This window comes from Sus scrofa, chromosome 6 (genome assembly GCF_000003025.6).
Source record: "Sus scrofa isolate TJ Tabasco breed Duroc chromosome 6, Sscrofa11.1, whole genome shotgun sequence".
Classification (NCBI taxonomy): Eukaryota; Metazoa; Chordata; class Mammalia; order Artiodactyla; family Suidae; genus Sus; species Sus scrofa.
The window spans coordinates 105,635,152-105,660,844 of NC_010448.4; the positions used below are offsets into that span (position 1 = coordinate 105,635,152).

The 25,693-nt window shown below is 45.8% G+C and overlaps 2 protein-coding genes across 7 annotated transcripts in view; one reads left to right on the top strand and one right to left on the bottom strand.

Moving 5' to 3' along the window:
* Window positions 1–7,382, top strand: part of ENOSF1 (enolase superfamily member 1) — a 29,323-nt gene extending 21,941 nt beyond the window's left edge. For 2 of the 6 annotated variants that reach the window (XM_021093423.1, XM_021093424.1), the window contains 6 exons: window positions 881–1,015; window positions 3,848–3,889; window positions 4,674–4,803; window positions 5,047–5,146; window positions 6,297–6,378; window positions 6,927–7,382. In XM_021093423.1, the coding sequence (XP_020949082.1) occupies window positions 881–1,015; window positions 3,848–3,889; window positions 4,674–4,803; window positions 5,047–5,146; window positions 6,297–6,378; window positions 6,927–7,028 (591 nt within the window). In that variant the 3' untranslated portion in view covers window positions 7,029–7,382. 6 annotated transcript variants of the gene reach the window in all.
* Window positions 7,579–25,128, bottom strand: TYMS (thymidylate synthetase). Its single transcript, NM_001243579.1, is given in 7 exon segments — window positions 7,579–8,237; window positions 9,901–9,972; window positions 10,599–10,774; window positions 11,484–11,585; window positions 19,986–20,160; window positions 22,427–22,500; window positions 24,823–25,128. Coding segments are annotated over 7 exon segments (945 nt in total). The 5' UTR covers window positions 25,031–25,128; the 3' UTR covers window positions 7,579–8,099.

The window sequence follows — 25,693 nt, forward strand, 5'->3', positions numbered from 1 at the left end:
AATAGAAGTTTGTGTCCTGGGCTTAGCATCAGAAGTCCCATTATTTATACATGAATTTATGCTACTTTAGTCTTATGAGGTCATCCTCATCTGAATAATTTACAACAGAAAATGATTCTGGGCATACTGTCCTCTGGCTCTCACAGCATCCCATGGGGGACCTCTTAGCACTAAGCACATTCTACCGGAGAAATCCATCTCTCCTCCAGGCTGATGATGTCAGGGATGGAGAGGCCATTTCTCCTCTCTGCACACCCAGCACCTGGCTTCCGGGAAGGCTTGCTGTGCACAGGGCCAGGGCCTTGGAGAAGCCTGGACTTGACTCACCATTTACTTGACTTATTGTCCTTGAGCAAATTACTTCTCTGCATGTCAGTTTTCTTATCTGTAAAATGAGTTACTGTGAACTGCCTCATAGTTATTATAAATATAAAATGGAACAAAAACATAAAATGCCTGGTGGAGTGGGTGCTTAATTAATGGTAGAGTTTAGGTTATTCACCAAACACATAGCAGGCAATAGCCAGTATTGCCTATTGAACAAACTCAGAATTAACTGCGCATGATTCGTAATGTGGTGAAACAGTTTCTATGAATAAGTCCTGCAAGACAAACATTTGGGTGGTTTCTAGATGCAGATCGGGCTGGAGCTCCTGTGCCAGAGGGCACGTCCACCCCTCACAGTGGCTCCCTGAGCGATTTGTGTCTCCTCTGGTGACAGTGGCTGGAGCCAGAGTTCCTCTGGTGGCTGCTCTTGGGCTCCCTTTGTCATGACTGTATGCTGGGCCTCTGCAGTCGGTGGCCTCTCTGCCCTGGGGACCTCAGGCCTGCAGCAAGACCAGTGCTGGGCAGACCTCCCCGCAAAGGTCTCTCCTCGCAGATGATGGATGCCAACCAGCGCTGGGACGTGCCTGAGGCCGTGGAGTGGATGGCAAAGCTGGCAGAGTTCAAGCCGCTGTGGATTGAAGAACCCACTTGCCCTGATGACATCCTAGGACACGCTGCCATCTCCAAGGTAGAAAAACGGCTGCCACCAGTGTGGTCGTGATAGATCCTAAGACCTGGTTCCCATATTTTGTAAACATAGAAATCTGACTGATATTTAAGTATTTTACTTACCCAGATTGAAACAAAGTATAGATTCTACTAGCTGATGTGCTAGCAAAGGTTTGCTTAGCTAATGTCAAGGTCAGCCTCCCCATAAGGTTGCTCGTCTCTTTCCCTAGAGCCCTGGAATCAGGGCACTTCCTGGGCACATCCACCTGAATTGGGGGCTGCTTTTCTCCCTTTCAGGTGTAGGAAGAAGCTGATACATCAGAATATCTGAGAAACATCCTATCTCTCAGGGAGAGGCTCCCATTAGCCAGGCTCACAGCAGTGATCTATAAAGCCGGTATGTCAGGTGGGTCACGTGTAAGTACAGCTTCTGGGAGCACTAGATTTTTGTCTTTTTGTGGCTGCACCTGCAGCATATGGAGGTTCCTGGGCTAGGGGTTCAATGGGAGCTGCAGCCGCTGGCCTATACCACAGCCACAGCAACGCCGGATCCGAGCTGCATCTGCGACCCACAGTTCATGGCAACGCCAGATCTTTAACCCAGTGAGTGAGGCCAGGGATCAAACCCATCTCCTCATGGATCCTGGTCAGGTTCTTAACCCGCTGAGCCATAGTGAGAACTCCTGGGAGCACTGGATTTTTGTCTCCTCAGAGCAACTCCATGAGTAGCCGTGTTAAACCAAAGGCTACTGGGTGAGTGAGAGGTTAGGGCAGGAAGGCTGTGGGTCTGATGTGATGGCATCAGACCAAGAGCGCCTGGCACATCCGTCTGACAGCAGAGCGTTACCTTCTGGCTCCAGACGTTTCTCACAGTCAATCAACATGTGGTCTTCTTAGATTGGATGCTCTACAAGAGCCTGTGTTTAGGGAACTTGACACTTTACAGTCTAGCCGAGGAAAAGCTAAGACATTGAAACACAGGCAGGTGGAATTCAGGGCAGGGGTGCAAGTGTGGGACCACAGCTGAGAATCTGGGTGGGTGGGGAAACCAGACTTTTTGTCTTGGGCTCCTGTGGGGCAGCCTCGGGACCAGAACCTCTGCCTGCCCAGGGTCCCCTCAGAAGCTTTCTGGGCGTGAACCCACTGAGGTACGGTTTGCATGGAGGCAGCCATCCTCTCAGGAGGCATCTAAGGAAGGGGACAGATGAGGGGGAAGTTGGAGAGACAGCAGGCACAGGCAGGGGCTCTGGAGTCCACCTGTTCAGAAGATGCAAACACAGTGAGCCACTGCAGGTTCTTGAGTGAGAACATGAACTAAAGGTGGCTGACTGGTAGCAACATGTGGGATGGATGGAGAGGGTAAACAGGTGAGGAGTGGCAAAAGGACACGGGGCAGGGAGAGGAGCCTGGAGGTTTTCCCAGGAATCTGGGAAGGGAGAGGGGGGAGATGGAAGGAGAGGGTGGCTAGAGTAGAGCAGATCCTGAAGTATTGGAAAGGAGGAAATAACATCTGGTAACCATTCAAATAGTGCTAGAAGCACACAAACTTTTTTTTTTTTTTTGGTCTTTTTAGGGCTGTGCCTGCGGCATATGGAAGTTCCCAGGCTAGGGGTTGAATTGGAGCTGTAGCCACTGGCCTACACCACAGCCACAGCAACTAGGGATCCAAGCTGTGTCTGCCACCTACACCACAGCTGACAGCAACCCTGGATCCTCAATCCCCTGAGTGAGGCCAGGGATCGAACTCAAGTCCTCATGGATATTAGTTGGGTGCGATAACCACTGAGCCATGACAGGAACTCCCAAAGTACACAATCTTCAAAATGCTAGAGTGAATAGATCAAATGCCTATTAAAAAACCCAGTTCAGGAAGCATGAACTGATAGCACTAGAAGGCACTCAGTGACCATCCGTTCTGACTCCTGCCCGGTGGGCAAGAAGTCCTGGCCATACTTCATCCAGTCCACGCAGCCCACAGGCAGGACAGGTGGCAGAATCAGGGGCACCTGGCACCTAAGTTAAGGAGGTCTCTGCAAGGCAGGTGCCCCACCTAGTGATTCAGATGCCTCCACTGGCTCTGGAGTCAGCCCAGAGTTCAAGCGTCGGCTCTTCCCTTTCTGGCCTTGTGATCCACGGACAGTTAGTTACAGGCCCAGTGGGTGGTGATGAAGTGTTTCAGCTGGAGTCTTGCACGGCGCTGGACAGGTGCTTAAGAAGAGCTTGGGAAGTGTTAGCTGTTAGTGTCATCAGCTAAGGCAAGGGGAGTGAGTGGCACTGCAGCCTGGTGGGGCGCAGGGTCATGGCTCAGAGCCCGGGGTGGGGGTGGGGCAGGGAAGGGGGCAGGTGGGAGGGCAGGGAGTAGCAGCGCTGTTACAGAGAAGACTCCACACCTCCACAGCTGAGGAACCTCTGAGCTGAACTCCTAGGATCTAAGGCACCCCCTGAGCTTGAAGGAGAGAAGTTAGAATAACCACCCAAGGGGGTCATCAGGGGTACAAGGAAATAAAGGGAGAGACAACCTCTAGGAAGGAGTTAGCCAGAGGCTGGACCCGTGGGCTGCTGCGGAGTGGTCGCCCCGGAGAGGAGGAGGAGGAAGGTGAAAGCCATTCACATTCGAAGGGGCCCGGAGTGGAGTGGGAGCCAGGAGGCCGCAGAGGAGAACCTGCAGCCCCAGCCCGGAGGGGACCGAGGACGGCAGGAGAACAAGCAGAGCTTCTTCTTCTTTAACACCTCCCCCTCATGCTCACAGAGCCTTGACTACTTCCTTTTTCAGCTCTAAATATTTTTAAACGTTGGGAGTCTCAGTTCACAAACTCAGGAAAATAACTTCAGCTTGCCTTCTGTCTTACAGGCACTGGCCCCGCTGGGAATTGGCGTAGCCACGGGAGAACAGGCAAGTGACGTCTCTTTGGGGTTGGCACACACTGGCCACCGCATGAGAACACGGGCATACGTTGGGCTATTTCACCTGTGTCATTTTGATCTGGGAGACATTCTTAAGCTTCGAAATCAGGTCATTTTACAACACTTCAGAGTCTGGTCTGGAGTAAGATGTAGTCAAACATTTGTATGTTTTCTACAATTGCTATGACTAAGGTCATTTACATTTTTCATAGTGTCTCACTGAAATTTACAGGACAGCAGTTTAAGGTGGCAGGGTGTAAAGGTACCATGATGTTTTAAGGAAGCCAGCTTCCAAATCGAGTAAACAGGAGCACATCCCCTTTCTGTGCTTATAAACGAAGCACAGCGCCTGCCAAAACCTGCAGCAGACAGCCCAAGAGCAGAGCCACGCGAAGGAACAGATTCTCAGTTCCCCTAGCAAAAGGAGCAGCGCTTCTGTTTTGTCGCCTGTGCCACCTGCTCATCGCCGTCCCTAGATTTCATCCTGATGCTCATTCCCACTTACCAGTCACCATGGCAGTTATGTCCTGATACACGGTGAGCGGTGTGACTTTAATGTGACACGTGGTTCCACCAGCAGATTTGTTAACTGAGTGGAAGGTCCCCACCTGGCCTCTCAGGCTGGCCTTGTGCCACGTGAGAACAAGGAATGAGTCCAGTCCAGGCTTCCTCGAGGCCACTGACGAGTGGTGGAACTGGCACAGGGTCAGGTTTACAGATCCTGAAAGCCAAGGCTGACTCCTCTGTTGGTTTCATTTTAACTCTATTTCCAGTGCCACAACAGAGTGATATTTAAGCAACTCCTACAGGCGAAAGCCCTGCAGTTTCTTCAGATCGACAGCTGCAGGCTGGGGAGTGTCAACGAGAACCTCTCCGTGTTGCTGATGGCCAAAAAGTTTGGAGGTAAGGGCATCGAGGAGCTGAGGCTCAGACACCCATTTCCTCGCCCATCACATACCCTGATTCCCTCTGGAGTTTGCCATTTTGCCTTTTTTTCTAACTCTCGTTTAGGCTTAATCAGGGGATCTTTGATGATTTTCATCCTTGAATTTCATTTCTGTTAATTCCCTGCAGGTAATAAGCTACAGGTTCTTTCCCACTCCCTCTCTGCCCTACTTAGTGCTAACAGAAATGTGTCATTTTCAGTTCCTGTGTGCCCACATGCTGGTGGAGTTGGCCTCTGTGAACTGGTGCAACACCTGATCATATTTGACTTCATATCAGTCTCTGCAAGCCTCAAAGACAGGTCAGTAATGTGGCATTAACACCAGTACTATTGCTCATCCAGTATTGCAAAGGCAGTTTTGCTTCCCCTTTGCCACGTGGGGCAGTAACAATGGAGACCCACCACTGAGCAGTCTGAATTGAGTCCTTTTCCTTTCAGAAGGTGGGTCCCTGGTAGCCAAGCTCCTGTTTTTTAGGTACATTAAGTGGGTGCAGGCAGGCAGTTTGCAACCAAATGAAAACCAGAACCAACTCCTTTTCTGACTTTCATCAAATGTCATCTTCTCTACTTCTGTTCAATCTCTTCCCACACTGGGATCTCCATGACCTCGGCCTTTTAGTTCTATTTTATTTCTGAATATGCTCCAGGAGACCTTCACATTAGGACAGTCTGCTTCCAGCCGCCCGCAGACATACAGCCTTCTTAGGCTTTCCCTTCCTCCTGGAACTGAATGTGGTACTGCAGTAAGATCCCTCGGAGTGTACAGTGAAAGCATAAAGACGTGTGGGAAAGTGGGACATCGAGTTCAGTTCCCCTGCTCATTTCTTCAAGGCTCCCTGTCCTCAGCCAAAGGGCAGTTCTTCATCAGAATACACACAGCACATTCTGTCGTTGACACCCTGGTGTCAGCCTCTGAAACCACGAGGCCCTCTCTCGCCAGTTCCTTTCCCCAGCTCTGTGCACACAGCCTGACTGCCGCAGCTGTTCATTCCCTGATGGCTGAAATGAGGCAGTAGAGTTAGGTGCCTTGGTCAGGCCACAAAACTAGCCAACGGCAGACACCAGATCTGAGCAGGTTAGTCTGATCCTAAAACCTGTGCTCTTCTAAACCATTCGTGTAGTTGGCAGAAAGCTTTCATGTGGTAACTTTATTCATCTTAACTTTTGGCTAAAGGCACCCAAATAATCCCAGATACTTAATGGAGTCTGAATTTGATGCCTTCTGGGTCAAAAGCCTTTAGTCCAAAGAGAATCACGGTTCATTGCATCCAAGCCCCCACACTGTTTTACAGATGAGAACCCGAGGGCCACAGGTTACAGGATTTGCATAGAAACACAGCATCGGCCAGGCCTTGGGCGAGTCCACCTTACTTGTGGTGCTCACCCCTTTGCCTTAACAGTTAGCACACGACTATCTGACTGTTGCCCCACCCCCGTTCCTCCCTCCTAGGATGTGTGAGTATGTTGACCACCTGCACGAGCACTTCAAGTACCCTGTGGTGATCAGGAAGGCTTGCTACATGCCTCCTAAGGTGAGCCTGGCCGTCCTCCTTGTGAGCTAGTTCCTGGGGCTCAGAGCTTTGTCTCCTTTGAGTCTGTTTTCCACATCTGGAAATAAACGGCTCATTAGTCAGGCCTGATTTGGGGGTGAAACTGCCCTGACAAGGCTTCTCTAAATGCCAGGCTACCTCACCAACTGGATCAAACAATATGTACTCCTTGCCCCCCATGCCCAAAAAACTCCCAACAAAACTGGCAGCACCTAGCAAGTTAGTGAACTCAAAGGTTTTAACTGCAGCTGTGTTACCAGGGCTACTTATCTTCCTGTTCAAGAGCTCGGGGCTCATTTTCACCAACAGAGGTTGAACTGTCAAAGGAAGTATCATTGGTTAATCCTGAGGCGGAGACAATAAAGTGTCCCCCTCCCCCATTTCTAACAATCCGAAACCCTATTTTTAAAATATTAATTCAGTTGCCTCTGATCTAGATTGAAAAGCATTTCTGGGAGCAGCAGAATGCGTAAAATAAATGACTTTTGTTGTAGGTGCTTATTCGCATGACTATCTTTGGTCTTTGCTAGGATGCTGGTTATTCAACAGAAATGAAGGAGGAATCTGTACGGCAACACCAGTACCCAGATGGAGAAGTCTGGAAGGAGCTCCTGGCTGCTCAAGGGAATTAAGCATTTTGCTTTAAAATTTAAAATTTTTAAATTTAAAGTTTTAAATTTTAAAATTTTAAATTTTAAAGCGTTTTGCTTTACGTGAAAAGGCTTAAAATTTCTTGGGTATGGTTTTACAAAAATAGGGAGGAAAAAAAAAAATCATCCTACCAATCAAAACAAGTTCGGCTGAAAGTCATACCAACCTCAGGCATCAGCTTAGTTGTCATTTCTTTATTCTTTTAGCAAATCAACACATATTCTCCTACATAATCCTTAAGCAAAAATAGATCCAACTCAAAGTCCAGGCAGACACTATCTTAAAATTTCTATCAAGTGCTGGTACCTAGACATTAAACTGTACTTTGAAAATAAGCAGCATGTTGGAATAATTCTTTAAAAAAAACAACAACAAAAAACAGTTGTCATAAATTAGCATATACCCTACCCATCTAAGCAGCATCCAAACAAGAACACAGCGCATGTGTTTATTTAGGAGGGTTCAGTTAAATCTATTTTAGGCAGGAACTAAGCAGATAAATGGCAACATGGAATTAAAAAAACAAAAACAGATGAATACAGAACATTTATTATAGCAAGATATAAAACAAATATAGTTTGAAATGTTCATAACCACACCAGGCATTATCCTAATGGATGGTGTTATCTGAGTTTGCTTAAATTTGGGAGAGTAGTTAGATATAATTCTTGAAATTATAAAACATCTTTATAGAAACATAATTCCTGAAATTATAAAACATCTTTATAAAAATATGAAGTTTGAATTGGGACGTTTGAGTATGGTATTGAGAAGCATATACATATTTTTCTTCAGAGTATATAAATTCTGTCTCCTGTCTTCATTTGCAATCTGGACACTATCACACATTCTCAGTTTAACCAAACTAGAGGCCTTATATTTACTAAGAGAACCAGCACAGTTCTAGTTGCCAGGGGCAACACCCTTAAAAGTTAATGAATAATAACTGATAGATCACCAACAGGTTTTTGACCCAGTTCCTTCCTCCTTTAGAGCAAAATGAACTTTTACCTGGGCGTAAATATCCTTCAAACAACTCCTTTAAAAGCACTCTAAACAGCCATTTCCATTTTAATAGTCGGATGAGGATTGTAACCTTCGATCTGAAAGTCTTCAGCCTTGAAGTCATCGATTTTCTCAACTTTTCGAAGGATTTTGAGTTTCGGGAAAGGCCTTGGTTCCCGCTGAAGCTAAAACCAACATTAAAGGCCATTATTTTGCCAGATCCATACAACCTGCTTTAATTTGGCTCCCTGTGGCCCTTCATGAAACAAATACAGTATTTTACCAACAAAGTGTGATTCTGGGAGTTCCCATCATGGCCCAGTGGAAACTCCGACTAGGAACCATGAGGTTGTGGGTTCGATCCCTGGCCTCGCTCAGTGGGTTAAGGATTTGGCGTTGCCATGAGCTCTGGTCTAAGTCACAGATGTGGCTCGGATCTGGTGTTGCTGTGGCTGTGGTGTAGGCCGGCAGCTGTGGCTCTGATTGGACCCCTCGCCTGGGAACCTCCATATGCCAAGGGTGCAGCCCTAAGGAAAAAAAAAAGTTATTCTGCAGGGGTGGAATTAATACTGCAGGTATTGTGTCCCTGGCTAGTCAGCACTGCTGACCAGTCCTCTTGCCCACGTGGACAGTAAAGGGTATTCAGTGGGATCACTGGTCTCAAGAGCCTTGGTGGATCACCAGGCTCTTATAATCGACCGTTCTTGGTAAACTTACTGAGGACGGGAGGGACATAGTCTCTTACTTTAATGAAAATAGTTACAGGATGGTTACTTGAGTTCCATGATCCCAACTGTCCCTGGCAGAAAGGACATGACAAGATGACACGTGTTGATAACTAACAGAAAGGGATGCTGACTAGGATTCCTGAATGAAGAGACAGGGGCAATGAGGACCTGGCCATAGGTCACCACCTCACAGTATCCCGTGCAGCACGACTGGAGCAGACTAAACAGGCTGCCAGAAGTATCTGGATGAGCCCAGGAGTCACCTCCTAATAAAGGCAGCCAAGCTCCCTCAAAGACTCTTCCAAATTCAGATCTAATATGGAAGGAGCTAAGAGGTTTTAGGTTTGAATTGCTTTTTCTTAAGTTTCATTAAGCACAGAAACCCGTATTTTTATTGCCATTTCAAATCATCCTTTGATGGCTGCTGTAATTTATAGAAACAAACACAGACTTTTGAGAGTTCAGACCTAAGTCCTCACCATAAAATTAAGTGAAAACATTTTCATTTAAATGCTCTTCCAAGTAAAAATACAAGTTAAAATGCCAACTCTGGGAGTTCCCGTCATGGCTCAGTGGTTAACGAATCCGACTAGGAACCATGAGGTTTCAGTTCGATCCCTGGCCTTGCTCAGTGGGTTAAGGATCCGGCGTTGCCATGAGCTGTGGGTGTAGGTTGCAGATGCGGCTCGGATCCCGAGTTGCTATGGCTGGGGTGAAGGCCGGCAGCTATAGCTCTGATTAGACCCCTAGCCTGGGAACCTCCTTATGCCACGAGAGTGGCCCAAGAAAATGGCAAAAAGACCAAAAAAAAAAAAAAAAAAAAAAAAAAAAAAAAGCCAGCTCTGGGAAGGTCCCAAACCTTCTGGTCCAAAGGTGGTCCTTCCTCTCTGGTTCTGTACTGAGTACCTCACAGCACCTGTCATGTTAAGGTCCATGGCTGCTGAGGTGGGTGCCCCGTCCCTGCCCACCGCTGTCTGAAAACTGAAGGCCAGCAGTGGATGCAGGTCCTCGTGTCTCTGTCAGTGCCAGTGAGAATGCCTTACACGAGGAATGTTTCCCACGCTGAGCTCTTATCAAGAGAAGGTATCGAATTCTAAAGCGTGACACATGCATTTCTTACCTGTATTTTCAGCGGCTCAATGTGATTCAGGTAAATGTGGGCATCTCCCAACGTGTGTACGAAGTCACCTGGCTAAACTCCAAAGGAAAAAGCAAAACAGTCAGTGCTTTAGTTTGAATTCCTTTAAAACATATCATGTAAAAAACTCATGATATAGAATATGCAGACATCCCAAAGCTTTTCAAAAGGAATCTAACCATCGTCACTTTTGAGAAGTTGACTCATAAAATTTATAACAAACAACCTATACAATCGCATTAGTTTATACAGAGCATGAGGACAGAAAGCTCCAAGGTAATTACAGAGTGACCCAGGTCATTCCTCATTTACATATATCGTGTTTAAATAATCATCAGAGGAGTTCCTGTTGTGGCTCAGTGGAAAGGAATCTGACTAGCAGGTTCGATCCCTGGCCTTGATCAGTGGGTTAAGGATCCAGCGTTGCCATTAGCTGTGGTGGAGGTCACAGACTCGGCTTGGATCTTGCTTTGCTGTGGCTGTGGTGGAGGTCAGTGGCTACAGGTCCAATTTGACCCCTAGCCTGGGAACCTCCATATGCCCCAGGTGCAGCCCTAAAAAGACAAAAACAAACAACCCATCAGAAACAGAATTCTCTGCAATGAGTTCTTCTACACTACAGGATCTAGGAGCTCAGTGCTTATAGCTGGAGACGGCCGTTCCTCCCCACAGCAGCCCACCTTCAGGCCTGTGATGTGTGCGATCATGTAGGTGAGCAGGGCGTAGCTGGCGATGTTGAAGGGCACACCCAGTCCCATGTCTCCCGACCGCTGGTACAACTGGCAGGACAGCTCCCCATTTACCACGTAGAACTGGCAAAGGGCATGGCATGGGGGGAGGGCCATGAGAGGGAGATCTGAGGAGCCAGCACAGAGGAAAGTCAGGAGGGGGTGGTTTTTAAAGAACACAGCCCTAGGCCAAATTAAATAGAAGTCAACTCCTAAGGGGAGAGGGTGAGAAAGAGCCACAGGGCCAGTGACTCAGGGATGGCATAAGGCCAATGGAGACCTGTCCATCAGCGTGAGACTTTGGTGGATGTGTGGTGATAGATGGAGCAATGCTCTCTCATTCGAGCCGAATAAATTACTTGTGCTACCTTTGAGGCACCAAACTTTAAGTACAGGAGCAATGAATTTACCTGCAGGGGCCACAGGATATTGATATCTCAGACACAGCCTCCTGTATTCAAAATCTCTATCCTAAATGCAAACATTCCATTCTGGGTACTTAGTACACCTTAGGAGAGTTTAGTTTAGTTTAGTTTTGTTTTTTTTTTACAATGCAATTGTTTAAAATGTCCAAAACAGTGAGGTCGAGGTGATCTGAAGTTTCATCTGCCCTGATTTAAAGTGTTAAATTTGCACGTATGTTTTTATAGGCAATTTAAAGCCCATAAATGCACAAATTAACTTTATCTGGGCCCAACCCCACCTCTAAAGGTGAAAATGGGACCTTGTGTGACTTGCCCAGTGTCACCCCAGAAGCCATGCAGCAGGGGGTCAGTTCCCAGGGCCACCTCCCATATGCACGAGGCATAGTTAGGACAAGGGAGGATGGCTCTCAACCTTTCGGATTCCAAGCACACAGGATGATTCTTCTGTCGTCAGGGTTGGTTTTGATTGTGTCGATCACTTTTTGCAGTTGGTCTACTCCTTGCCCTGAATAATCTGCAGAATTGGCAAGAAAAGAGAACACCACACATGGTAACAACAGCTTCCCATGAGATGGCCTCAGAGGTTGCAGATCACTCTGTCCTCCCACAGCCCCCCGCTGCCCATGGTTACACGATACCCAGGAAATAATACAAATTTCTCAGACTTCATTAGGTTATGTTGAGTCTGGGCCCCTAGGTCTGCCCTCTGGAGCCATAACAAAGTCCATTTTTTTAATCTACTTAGGAGTCCTTTAAATACGTGGCCAAGCTGTCCATTATCCCTCTTCTCCTTCGCTAACCTTCATCCTTGACAAACTTTCTTCCAGTGGTCCCCACGGACTTAAGTGCCTACATCATCAACTACTCTTGTACTTTGCTGCTGGCACAGTGCTGCATCTTCAGTGGGATGTACCCTTCACATGCACAGTCCAGCTAACAGAGGACAACTCGCTTCTGTCCTCTAGACACCACCCTTACTATCCTATGCCACCTTGTACCTTTCTCCCATTTCTGGTCTCTGGACTTCAACTTATCCCCTCTGGTTAAACTTCTGCTTGTTGGAGAAAAAAAGTCCTGTCCCAACCACAGTTCCAAAACCATAACATCAAAGATTTTTAAAAAGATGAACTGGGAGATGAGATTAAGTAAATGGCAGAGTAGAAGGACCGCAGCTCACCTTCTCTCATGAAAACAAAATTACAACCAACTGCTGAACAACCATCAACAAAACTGACTGGAAACTACCAAAAAAGATAGGCTGTGCCAAAAGACAAGCCACATCAAGACAGTAGGAGGGGTGCCTATGTGATAGAAGCAATCCTATACCTGCTGGGTGGGCAACCCCCAGACTAGAAACACTCACCCACAGGAGTATTAGAGTTCCAAGCCCCATGTCAGGATGTCTGGCATTGGGAGGAGGAGCCCCTGGAGCATTTGGCATTGAGGGCGAGGAGGGCTTGTGCACAGGAGCTCCACAGGACTGGGGGACAAAGAGACTGCACTTTTGAAAGACACACAGAGGCTTACATGTGCACTGGGTCCCAGGGCAAAGCAGAGACTCCATAAGAATCTGGGTTGGAACTAACTGCAGATCTTGGAGGATCTTCTGGGAAAACAGGGGGTGACTATGGCTCATTGTGGGGGAAGGACATTAGAGGCAAAGGTCTCAGGAATAATCATCAGCGTGAACTCCTCTAGAGGTGGCCATTTGGAAAAATCTGGCCCTACCACCCATCAGGGCTGAGAAGCCCCAGGCAAAACAACAAACTGGGTGAGACCACAGCCCCACCCATAGCAAACAGGCTGCCTAAAGACCCTCCAGGCACACAGCTGCCTCTAATCACACCCAGAGACAAAGCCCCACCCACCAGAGGGTTAGGAATCACCTCCACCTACCAGCAGGCAGGCACCTGTCCCTCCCATCTGGAAGCCTGCAGCAAGCCCCTGTACCAACTTCAGCCACAAGGGGGCAGACATCAGAAGCAAGATAGGCTACACTATTTATTGCCTATAATAAGGAGACCAAACCAAAAAAATCTACACAAAATGAAAAGGCAGAGAATTATGACCCAGATAAAGGAAAAGATAAAAAATGCCAGAAAAACAGCTAAGTGATCTGGCTAAGCAATTCCCAAGATTTTAGACTAATGATAGTAAAAATGATTCAAGATTTTGGAAATAAACTGGAGGCAAAGACTGATAAATTACGAGAAACATTGAAGAAATAGAAGATTTAAAGATTAAGCAAGCAGAGATGCAAAATAGTAACTGAAATAAAAATTCACTAGAAGGAACCAACAGGAGAATATAGGAGGCAGAAGAACGAATAAGCAAGATGGAGGACAGACTGGTGGAAATCACTGATGTGGAAAAGAGAAGAAATGAAGACAGTCTAAGAGAACTCTGGGACAACATTAAATGCACCAACATCCGTATTATAGAGGTGCCAGGGGAGAAGAGACAAAGGGCCAGAGAAAATATTTAAAGAGATAATAGCAAGATTTTCCTAACATGGGAAAGGAATCACTTAAATCCAGGAAGCACAAAGAATACCATATAAAATAAACCCAAAGAGGAACATCCTGAGATGCATATTAATCAGACTGACCAAAATTAAAGACAAAGAGAAAACACTGAAAGCAGCTAGGGAAAAGAAACAAATAACATACAAGGCAACCCCAATAAGGTTATTGGCTGAGTTTTCAGAAGAAACTCTGCAGGCCAGAAGGGAGTGGCAAGATATACTTAAAGTGATGAAAGGAAAAAACCTCCAACCAAGATTACTTTACCAAGCAAGGCTCTCATACAGATTTGAAGGAGAAATCAAAAGCTTTACAGATGAGCAAAAGCTAAGAGAATTCAGCACCACTAAACCAGCTTTATGACGAATACTAAAGGAACTTCTCTAGATGGAAAAGAAAGGGCCACAACTAGAAACAAAAAAATTATAAATGACAAGCCTCACCAGCAAAGGCATACATATGGTAAAGGTGGGAAATCATCCACACACAAATATGCCACCAAAACCAGAAATCGTGAGGAGAGTACAAATGCAGGATACTGGAGAGGCATTTGCAATTTAGAGATCAGCAACTTAAAACAATCGTGTGTGTGTGTGTGTGTGTGTGTGTATGTGTGTGTGTGTGTGTGTATTCCTATATCAAAACTTCATGCTAACTGCAAACCAAAAATCTACAATAGATACAAATAAGAAAAAAACCCAAACACAACATTAAAGATGGTCATCAAACCACAGGAGAACAAGAAAGGAAGAAAAAAGACCAACAAAAACAAATCCAACAATTAACAAAATGGCAGTATGAGCATCCATTATCAAGAATTACCTTAAATGTAAATGGACTAAATGCCCCAACCAAAAGACACAGACTGGCTGAATGGATACAAAAACAAGACCCATATATATGTGGTCTTCAGGATACCCACTTCAGTTCTAGATACACATATAAACTGAAAGTGAGAGGATGGAAGAAAATATTCCATGCAAATGGAAATCAGAAGCAATCTGGAGTAGCAATACTCATATCAGACAAATTAGACCTTATACTGTAAGAAATAGACCTTTTATTATATTATAGAATGTTGTAAGAGACAAAGAAGGACATTACATAATGATCAAAGGATCAACCCAAGAAGATGTAACAACTGTAAATATATATGCACAAACACAGGGTCACCTCAATATAAAAGGCAATTGCTAACAGCCTTAAAAGGAGAAATTGACAACACAGTAATATTGGGGGACTTTAACATCCCACTTACAGCAATGGACAGATCACCCAGACAGAAAATCAACAAGGAAACACAGGCCTTAAATGATGCATTAGACCAGATGGACTTAATACATATTTATAGAATATTCCATCCAAAAGCAGCAGAATACACATTCTTCTCAAGTGCACATGGAACATTCTCTGGGATAGATCACATTCTGGGCCACAAATCAAACCTCAGTAAATTTAAGAAAATTGAAACCACATCAAGCATCTTTTCCAACCACAACACTATGACTAGAAATCAACAATAAGAAAAAAACTACAAAAAACACAAACAAGTTTCTATTGTGGTTCAGTGGTAATGAACTTGATTAGTATCCATGAGGTTGTATGTTCAATCCCTAGCCTCACTCAGTGGGTTAAGGCTCTGGCTTTGCTGTGAGCTACAGTGTAGGTTACAGACACGACTCGGATCCAGCGTTGCTGTGGTGGGCAGCTTTGATTGACCCCTAGCCTGGCAATTTCCATATGCTGCTGGTGTGGCCCTAAAAAAGCAAAAACACAAACATGTGGAGACTAAAAAAACATGCTAATAAACTACCAACGGATCAATAAAGAAATCAAAGAGGAAATTAAAAAATACCTAGAAGCAAATGACAACGAAGACACAACAATCCAAGACCTATGGGATGCAGCAAAAGCAGTTCTAGGAGGAAAGTTTATAGCAATGCAAGCCCACCTCAGGAAACAAGAGAAAGCTCAAATAAACAACCTAACTTTACACCTAAAGCAACGAGAGAAAGAACAGACAAAACACAAAGTTAGCAGAAGGAAAGAAATTGTAAAGATTAGAGCAGAAATAAATGAAATAGAAACAAAGAAAACCACAGAAATGATCAATGAAACTCAAAGCTGGTTCTGGAACTTACATCATGGTTCAATGGTAACAAACCTGACTAGTATCCATGAGGATGAGGGTTTGATCCCTGTCCTCTCTCTGCGGGTTAAGGATGCGGCCTTGCTGTGAGAGCCGTGGTGTAGGTCGCAAATGCAGCTCAGATCTTGTGCTGCTGTGGCTGTGGCATTGGCCAGCATCTGCAGCTCTGATTTGACTCCTAGCTTGGGAACTTCCATACATCATGGGTACAGCCCTTAAAAGCAAAAAAAAAAAAAAAAAAAAAAAAAGGCTGGTTCTTTGAAAAGATCAACAAAATTGATAAACTCTTAGCCAGACTCAAGAAAAAAAAGAGGACTCAAATCAATAAAATTAGAAGTGAAAAAGAAGAAGGTATAATGGACGTCCCAGAAATACAAAGGATCATAAAAGACTACTACAAGCAACTAACTATATGCCGATAAAATGGATAACTTATAAGAAATGGACAAATTCTTAGAAAAGCATAATCTTCCAAGATTAAACTAAGAAGAAATAGAAAAGATGAAAAGACCAATCACAAGTACTGAAATTGAAACTGTGATTAAAAAACTTCCAACAAACAAAAGTCCAGGACCAGGTGGCTTCACAGGCAAATTCTATGGAACATTTAGAAAAAAGTCAACAACCTATCCTTCTGAAACTATTCCAAAAAAATTACAGAGGAAGGAATACTTCCAAACTCATTTTCTTTTTTTTGGGGGGGGGAGGCACACTCACGGCACATGGAGGTTCCCAGGCTAGGGGCCCAGTCAGAGCTATAGCTGCTGACCTATGCCACAGCCACGGCAACATCAGATCTGAGCCACATCTGTGACCTACACCATAGCTCACCACAACGCCAGATCCTTAACCCACTGAGCGAGGCCAGGGATGGAACCTGCAATGTCATGGTTCCTAGTCAGCACTGAGCCACCATGGGAACTCCCCAAACTCATTCTGAGGCCACCATCACCCTAATACCAAAACCAAAGATACAACAACAAAAAAAAGAAAATTACAGGCCAATTTTACTGATGAACATAGATGCAAAAATCCTCAACAAAATACAGCAAATCAAATCCAGTAATACACTAAAAGGATCATATACCATGATCAAGTGGGATTTATCCAGGGATGCAAGGATTTTTTTCAATATCTGCAAATCAATCAGTGTGATACACCACATTAACAAACTAAAAAATAAAAACCATATGATCCTCTCAAGAGATGCCAAAAAAAGCTTCTGACAAATACCAACACCAATTTCTGATAAATTCCCTTCAGAAAGCGGGCATAGAGGGAACCTACCTCAACATAATAAAGGCCTTATTATGACAGACCCACAACTAACATCATTCTCAATGGTGAAAAGCTGAAAGAATTCCCACTAAGATCAGGAACAAGAAAAGGATGTCTGCTCTCACCACTACTATTTAACATAGTTTTGGAAGTCCTAGCCATGGTTATCAGAAAAGAAAAATAAAAGGAATCCAAATTGGAAAGGAAGAAGTAAAACTATCACTGTTTACAAATGACATGATATTTTACCTAGAAAATTCTAAAGATACTACCAGAAAAATGTTAGAGCTCATCAATAAATTTGGTAAAGTTGCAGGATACAAAATTAATACACAGAAATCAATTGCACTTGTATATACTAAAATGAAAGATCAGAAAGAGAAATTTGGCTAACAGTCCCATTTACCATTGCATCAAAGAAAACAAAACCACAAAAAAACCCTTAGGAATAAACCTACCTAAGAGACAAAGACCTGGTTTCTGAGAACTCTAAGATGGTAATGAACGAAATCAAAGATGACACAGATGGAAAGATACACCATGCTCTTGGATTGGAAGAACGAATATTGTTAAAATGACTATACTACCCAAGGCAATCTACAGATTCAATGGAATCTCTATGAAATTACCAGCTGCATTTTTCACAGAACTAGAACAAAATATTTTAACGTTTGTTTGGAAGCATGAAAAACTCAGAATAGCCAAAGAAATCCTGAGAAAGAAAAATCAAGCTGGAGGAAACCAGGCTCCCTGACTTCTGACTACACTACAAAGCTAAATCATCAAAAAGTATAGTACTGGCACAAAAACAGAAATATAGATCAGTAGAACAGGATAGAAAGCGTAGATTTAAACCCACACACCTACAGTCAACTAATCTATGACAAAGGAGGCATGGATATAAAATGGACAAAGACAGTCCCTTCAATAAGTGATGCTGGGAAAACTAGCCAGCTACATAGAAAAGAATCACATTAGAACACCCCCTAACGCCATGCATTAAAATAAACTCAAAAAGGATTAAAAAAATTAAATATAAGACTGGATACTATAAAACTCTTAGAGGAAAACATAGGTCAAACACTCTCCAACATAAACCTCAGTAATATCTTCTCAGATCTCCCTCTTAAGAGTAATGACAATAAAAACAAAGATAAACAAATGGGACCTGATTAAACTTAAAAGCTTTTGCACAGCAAAGGAAACTCTAAACGAAACGAAAAGACAGCTCGAGAATGGGAGAAAATATCTGCAAATGAAGTGACTGACAAGGGATTAATTTTCAAAATATATAAATACCTACTGCAGCTCAATACCAAAAAACCAAACCTCATCAAAAAAAGGGCACAAGATCTAAACAGGCAATTCTCCAAAGAAGACATACAGATTTTCAACATCACTAAGGATCACTATGAGGATGCAGGTTCAATCCCTGGTCTCGCTCAGTGAGTTAAGGATCCGGCGTTGCCGTGAGCTGTGGTGCAGGTCACAGATGTGGCTTGGATCTGGTGTGGCTGTGGTGTAGGCCGGTGGCTACAGCTCCAATTCGATCCCTAGCCTGGGAACCTCTGTGGGTGCAGCCCTAAAAAGACAAAAAAGATGAACTGTGATGGAACAGTTCTGTATCTTGATTGTGGTGGTGATCACTTAAATCTACATGTGCTAAAACTGTGCACATACAAACGATCGCATGTAAAACTGGAGAAATCTAATAAGCATTGTAGGTTTTACCAATGTTAATTTATGTGAGAGGTTACAAGGTTTTTTTGTTTTTTGTTTTTGCAATTTCCTGTGAATCCATAACTATTTCAGGGTGAAAATTACAACAAAGAGACAAATTCGTATACTGAAATCCAACAGCTAAGCATTCATATAACTTTAAAGCCTAACTTCATTCGGCCCTTCAAGCTAGAATAAATAATTGAACACTAGGCAGGATTTAAGGCACAATTAAGCCAGGGGTATAGCCTCACATCTGAGGGATGTCCTAGGATAGACTGACCACTGGACCATTGACCTGCAGAAATAGTTTGGCCCACACAGCTTTTTTTGGTGTGTGCCAAAATTTATATAATATTACATTCGTTTTAACTATTTCAAAGTGTGCATTAAGTACATTCCCAATTTTGTGCAACCATCATCACTATCCATTTTAGATCTTCTTAAACAACAACTCCCCACCCCTCCCCCAAGCACCTGGCAACCACCTTCCACTCTCAGTCTCTGTGAATTTGCCTAGACCAGGTCCGCACAGGATTTAACTTACTGAAGTTGTCAACTTTAGGTTTTAGGTTATTAATGAAGAATTTGACAATGTCAGGCCCAGATCCCTCCAGGTGGCTAAAGCTAAATGACTGTCCCATTTAGATGGGGTATGCCCTCCAGGTCACTGCCAAGCCAGCAAACTGTTATTTCCTGTGTGCATGCATTCATGCATACACACACTCACACCCCCTGAGGCAGGCATTTGCTTTTACAACTCCTGACTTAAGGACAGGGGGCCAGGAAGAGTCAAAGGACCTGGGCTGGGCTCTGTGACACTCAGCAAGTGGTGACATCAAGTAACAGAGGGAGGACATCCAGGAGTGAGATGTTTCATCTTCCTCCATCCCAGCCAGGTGGGGAGGAGAGGGTGACCCAAAACTGGTGCTGTCACTCAGCACCAAATAGTGTGCTGGGTGGCTCAGTCTTGAAAAGGGAGATCACAAGGTGGCCACGAGGCAATCTCTGGGACTCTCACTCCCCAACACAACGACCAACTACCAACCATGTCACTACCTGCTTATGAAACAAGGTACGGAAGGTGCTGAGACCCAGCAAGTGCTGACCGCCAAGTGTGTGATCCCAGCTCCTCACAAGGTCAGAGTGACACTGCTTCCTATCCCCCAGACTTCACGTGTAACAATATAGCAAACTCAGGCCCTGACAGGTACTCAGGAAATCCAGGACCGCACTCTCGCCTCACCTGAATTCATATCTTTGTATTCAGCTCCAAAATGCCTCCACTGAAAGCCATAAACAGGGCCTAAATCCCCTTCTTCTCTGGAGGAGAATCCCAGGCTGTCCAAGAAGTCTCGGGACCCATTGGCATCCCAGATTTTCACTCCCTTGGAGGACAGTTCCTTAGCGTTTGTGGATCCCTGGAAGAGACGAGAGGTAACAGGCATCTGGTGACTTCTGTGCCATTGGGAGTCGATCCCCCAAGAGCCTGCAAGCCTGTGCTGATGGAAGACAGGCACCGTCAAGCAGGCTGGTCCCAGCCCGAACTTTCTGGGGGCCCCAGCTCAGTCTGATCCCTTCTTTGGATCACTCTCTCCAATCCTTTTAACTATTCCCATCTCATCTAACAGTTCTGTGTCTAAATGTGATACCCCAGAATGAGTCTAATGCCTCACATGCAATCTGCTTGTATCGTAGGCCTGGTGTATAGGATACTTCCACCTATTGGCCTAATCAGTATCTGCTTTTCTGGCAAACATATCATTCATATATCTTACAAGTGCCACTATCAAGTTATGCTTGCCCCCTATCCATACTTGGGTTTTTGGAGAGATTTTGGGGGTGCCGAGTACAAGCTTTCTTTTATGTCTTTCATCTCATTAGATTTGGCCCGTGCTTTCCTAACCTGTATCCTGATAGTGCATCCAGATCAAGTACAGAGCCCACTGCCCTCTGGGTATGATGTGCTGTAATGGCTATAAGCAAGGCTACGAGGATACATACACCTGGGCTCCATGCCTGCCCTCTCCTCCCTTCTCTTCTGACCAGCTCTCTGCCCCCTCTAGCCTCAATGTCTGCATCTAAAAAAGAGCACAGCAGTAGTAATCCCCATACATATCACAAGGAGTAAGAAGTAGATAATATGACCTATTTCCACCTTGCCCAAAGATCCCAGCTGAAGTGTAGATACATTCTGACTCCTGTATTTTTTGAGTCACCCATGGAGTGACTACATCGGAGGCAGGACTGATATGTTCCTGGTAAGGATTTATTAGAATCCTGCACTCAAGCTTAAAAATAAAAAAAGTGAATGCATTTTATTTCTGGGCATCTTAATTCCTCACTTTCTGTTATTGAGTTTGTACCACCTTTTTTTTTTTTCCACTTCCAACAACTCATTTCTCTATCTTTCACATGTTGCTTCAGAAGTTTCCCCTTCCCATCCATCCAGACTGGGCTCTAGCTGGTTTATAAATGTCCTCTTCCAAGATTTGTGATAATATATTTGGATGTTAAGATTCATTGTCAGATGAGACAGGCCAACAGAGAAGAAAATGCCCCAAGAATATAGAACTGAGGAAGATTAAATTGGATCCAAGTTTAAACCTTTTCTAGGAGTTCCTGTCATGGCTCAGCGGAAGTGAATCTGACTAATATCCATGAGGACGCAGGTTTGATCGCTCAGTGGGTTAAGGATCCTGGCATTGCCGTGAGCTATGATGCAGGTTGCAGACGTGGCTTGGATCCTGTGTTGCTGTAGCCATGGTGTAGGCCAGTGGCTACAGTTTCAATTCAACCCCTAGCCTGGGAACCTTCATATGCCGTGGGTGCGGCCCTAAAAAGGCAAAAATAAATAAATAAACCAACCTTTTCTAAAGTGTGTTAAGAGGTCTTGAGACTGCTTTGGCCCAAAACTATACAAGCCACAGAAGTGCCCCTGACCTCTAGCCTGGCCCACAACAGAGCCCATCTCCTCAGGCAGCCTCTGGCCAGTGCTGGCCAGGATATTACTAGTTTGAACCAGGAGATGTAGCGAGAGGAAGCTCAGGTGTGGCTGCTGCCTGTCATCACAGCGCTGTAGCTTGTTACTCAAGAGACCCTTCTAGCTTTCACACCAACATGAGAACATAGCTGGGGTCCATATTCAGTGATCAATCCATGTTGAGTGCCTACTGTGCAGCAGGCTGAGTTCTAGGGGATGCAACAGTGGACAAGAGAAATAAAGGCTCTGCCCTCATGGAGCTTATAATACAATTTAGTTATATATACCATACATACAGAGGAAACAAAGAAGGGGTGGGAGGACAGGGTATGTGGGGTGATCAGTCTTAGATGGAGAGGTAGGGAAAGCTCACTCACTGAGCAGAAGCTTCAAGATGAGGGAGTGAGTCATGCTACATAGTGGGGTGAGGTCCATGGAGCTCCGAGGGTGCCCGAGCACCAGGTGGCAATGTCCCAGTTTGCTCAAAGACTAGCAAAGAGGCCAGGGTGGGAGAAGCAGAGTAAGCAGGACTCTGGCTGAGGCCAGAGCTGAGACAGGATGATAAGGGCCTTGTCTTCTACTGAGTGAGATGGGAGCCAGTAAGGGCTTTAAGCCAGGAGTGATATGGTGTGACTTCTAAAACAATCTCACCGGTGCTATACTGAGAACAGACTACTGATTTCCAACAGCAGCAACTTCTTTACCTTGATAAACCACAGCAACTCCTCCAAAACACCCTTCCAGAAAACACGTTTGGTTGTCAGCAGAGGAAACTGATCTGGAAAACAGATTGCCACATAATTTCAAGATGGGGAAACAAAACATGCCAGCCACCTTTCTCTGTGGAAGCCAACTGCCCCAGGACCTAAGGCCCTGGGGTAACCACAGAGCAGCTGGAAAATTATAACTTCTGCCCTGTGGGCGCCCCTGAATCAGCGTGGAGCTCCCAGGCTGCAGCCTCAAGTCAGTGACACAATTCAGACTGAGACCACGAGACCCAGGAATTCCACAGAGATATGGGGTGGGGGGGGGGGCAGGGATGCCCATGTGGATAGGGAAAGAGCTACCACCCACCACCCAGTAATGCGGACCCTCTGTAGAGGTGTGAAGACAACCCACAAATGTGCCCCAGGACAAAGCCTGAAGGCTCCTATTCTCTGGCTACCCTACCAGGGAAAACTTGCTCGCCACCAGGGGGTAATGGCTATTGCCTCAGCCAACTAAATCATTAAGTATTTGCAAGGAAAACTAACCTCAATTTTTTTTTTAAAGTGTACTAAAAACAATTACCAAACCGTGAGGTTGCCGAGTTTGATTCCTGACCTCGATCTGTGGGTTAAGGATCTGGCATTGCTATTACTGCGGTGTAGGCCAGCAGCTGTGGCTCTGATTCCACCCCTAGCCTGGGAATCTCCATATGCCGCGGTGCAGCCCTAAAAAGAAAAAATAAAATAAAAAACAAAAAAACAAAAACAGGAGCTCCCATCATGGCTCAGTAGTTAACGAATCCGACTAGGAACCATGAGGTTTCAGGTTCAACCCCTGGCCTCTCTCAGTGGGTTAACGGATTTTTTTTTTTCTTTTTGTCTTTTTATCTTTTCTAGGGCTGCTCCCATGGCACATGGAGGTTCCCAGGCTAGGGGTCTAATCGGAGCTGTAGCTGCCGGTCTACACCAGAGCCACAGCAACTCGGGATCCGAGGCGCGAAAGCGACCTACACCACAGCTCACGGCAATGCCGGATCCTTAACCCACTGAGCGAGGCCAGGGATGGAACCCGAAACCTCATGGTTCCTAGTTGGATTCGTTAACCACTGAGCCATGATGGGAACTCCAAAAAAAACATTTTTAAAAAATAAAAAAAAATAAAAAGTTACCTGTTTAAACACTTGATATGCATGATCCTATTCAATCCTCAAAAAAACCCTCCTTGAGGCTCCATTATGATCTCAATTTTACAGGCACCAGGACGTAATACATTAAGTTTGCATCATCCAATAGAGACAAATGTAAAAGCTCATCTCTAAATTCAGTATCTATTCAGTCCACATTATCAGCTGTACAGGTAATATTCATGTGACAAGGATAGCTTCTTCGAGCACCTATTCCCCTCCATTTTGAGGATTATTTCCTCCATTTTGAACAGACGAGGAAGTTGAAGATCAGAGAGGTTAAGCAACTTGCCCAAGGTCTAAGCAGAGAGGCTTGAGTAAAAACAAGGTCTGTGGCTCACAGGAGGCCACTGAACTGGAGCCAGCAGGAAGGTGGAGCCCCTGTGCCCAGAATAACCCCCTCTCTAGCTGTGCAAGCCAGAGTGACCACTGCAGCCCTGTATTTTCCAGTCTGCAGAATGGGTGTGCGGTGCAGAGTTTTCTCTCCTGACCGGAGTGAATCTGCTTCAATTAAGAGGGTTCCCCCACTCAAAACCACCCTCCACACCTGTCTCACCGACAGACGTCCGGTGCCGACCCCCATCCTGCCCCCTGGTGCCCTGAAAGCCTGACCCTAACAACCCCAAGACACACTCCTTCCTGGAAGCCACCCTGTTCAAAGCTAAAGACGAACAAGAATACCACTAGGACTCTCACGTTCCAGTTTCAAGGTTTAAGAAGGATCAGGTGGGAAAACTGTCTGGAGCCACAAGTTCCCGCCCCCACCTCCCAGTTCTCCCGCCGCGGCCCCGCCCATGTCATCTTCGTTCCAATTTTTAAAAACTTGCAAAGCGGAGCGGCGGAGGGAAGAGGAGGGGCCCTGCAGCCCAGGCCTGGGTCAAGCCCGGGCAGGTCCTCTCCCACTCTCTAGTCTGGGGCAAGAACTGCAGGGTAGTGGCCACCGCGGGGAGACAGCTTAACAGGGTGATTAAGAGCCAGCGGACCAAGTTTTACCTCCCAACTCTATCCCTCCAGGGCGTGAGACCCTACGCAAACCACTTCTCCGATCCAAGCTTCAGTTTCGGGGGCCAAGGCCGCTTCCCCTCCTCACCGAGTTAGGTTAGGACTAAGCGTGGGGGGGCCTAGCCTCTCCCGCCCGCTCCCCGCCCCCACCGCAGCACCGCGGGCACCGGGCGCGCTCCCCGGCTGCCCGCCGCCAGCCCGCGTCACCTCTCAGGCTGTAGCGCGCCTGCATGCCGAACACCGACAGCGTGCCGGTGCCCGTGCGGTCGTCCTTCCGGAAGCCGCAACGGAGGATGTGCTCGATCTGCCCCAGGTACTGCAGCTCCCCGTGGTGCTGCGGCCGCGGCTCGGCGCCCTGCTCCTGAGCGGGAGGCGGCGATGGCGGGCGAGGCAGTTCGGAGCCGGCAGCAGGCATGGCGTGGGTGCTGGCGCGGCTGTAGGTACCCGACCGCTGCAGGCAAGGAGAAAGGACTTTTCCCGACGCCTCTTTTCCCGCCAAAGCGCCGGAGACTCCGCCTCTTCCCGTGCCGTTAGGTGATGTCGGCCTCCGCCCCGAACCGTGGGGCCCCGCCCCTCGCGCCAGAAGGTGGCTTAGAGCCGGCCAGAAAGTCATCGCATTTATCCCCTTTTAAAAGTCGAAAGAACCTTGGGTCCAGAAGGAAATAAAAAGACGCTCTGTTTGGAAAGTTTTGGGAGCGACCGCGCCTTTCGGTGGCCTGGGACAATTTCCACGTGTTGGTGAAATCTGAAAACAAACAAAACCCTGTGGTTTTGATGTGAGGGGGGCCTGCTGCAGGTGGTCAGCATTTACATTTTCCCCCATCTTCATTCAAGGCTGGCAGCTGAAGCAAATGGTGTAAGGCAGCTTTTTTACTTGATTAATGACAGTCAGTGGTTTAAATTTTTGAATAGCAAATCTTACAATTTTAGTGAAATATTTATTATAAGAACACTCGTGGGAGGACATATTTGATAATGACTTTACGGGGTATTAATACATGTACATGCAACAGCAGTCTTTGGAATCAACAACAGTTTATTGAGCACATGGTAGTAGATGGTGATAAATTTTTTTGAT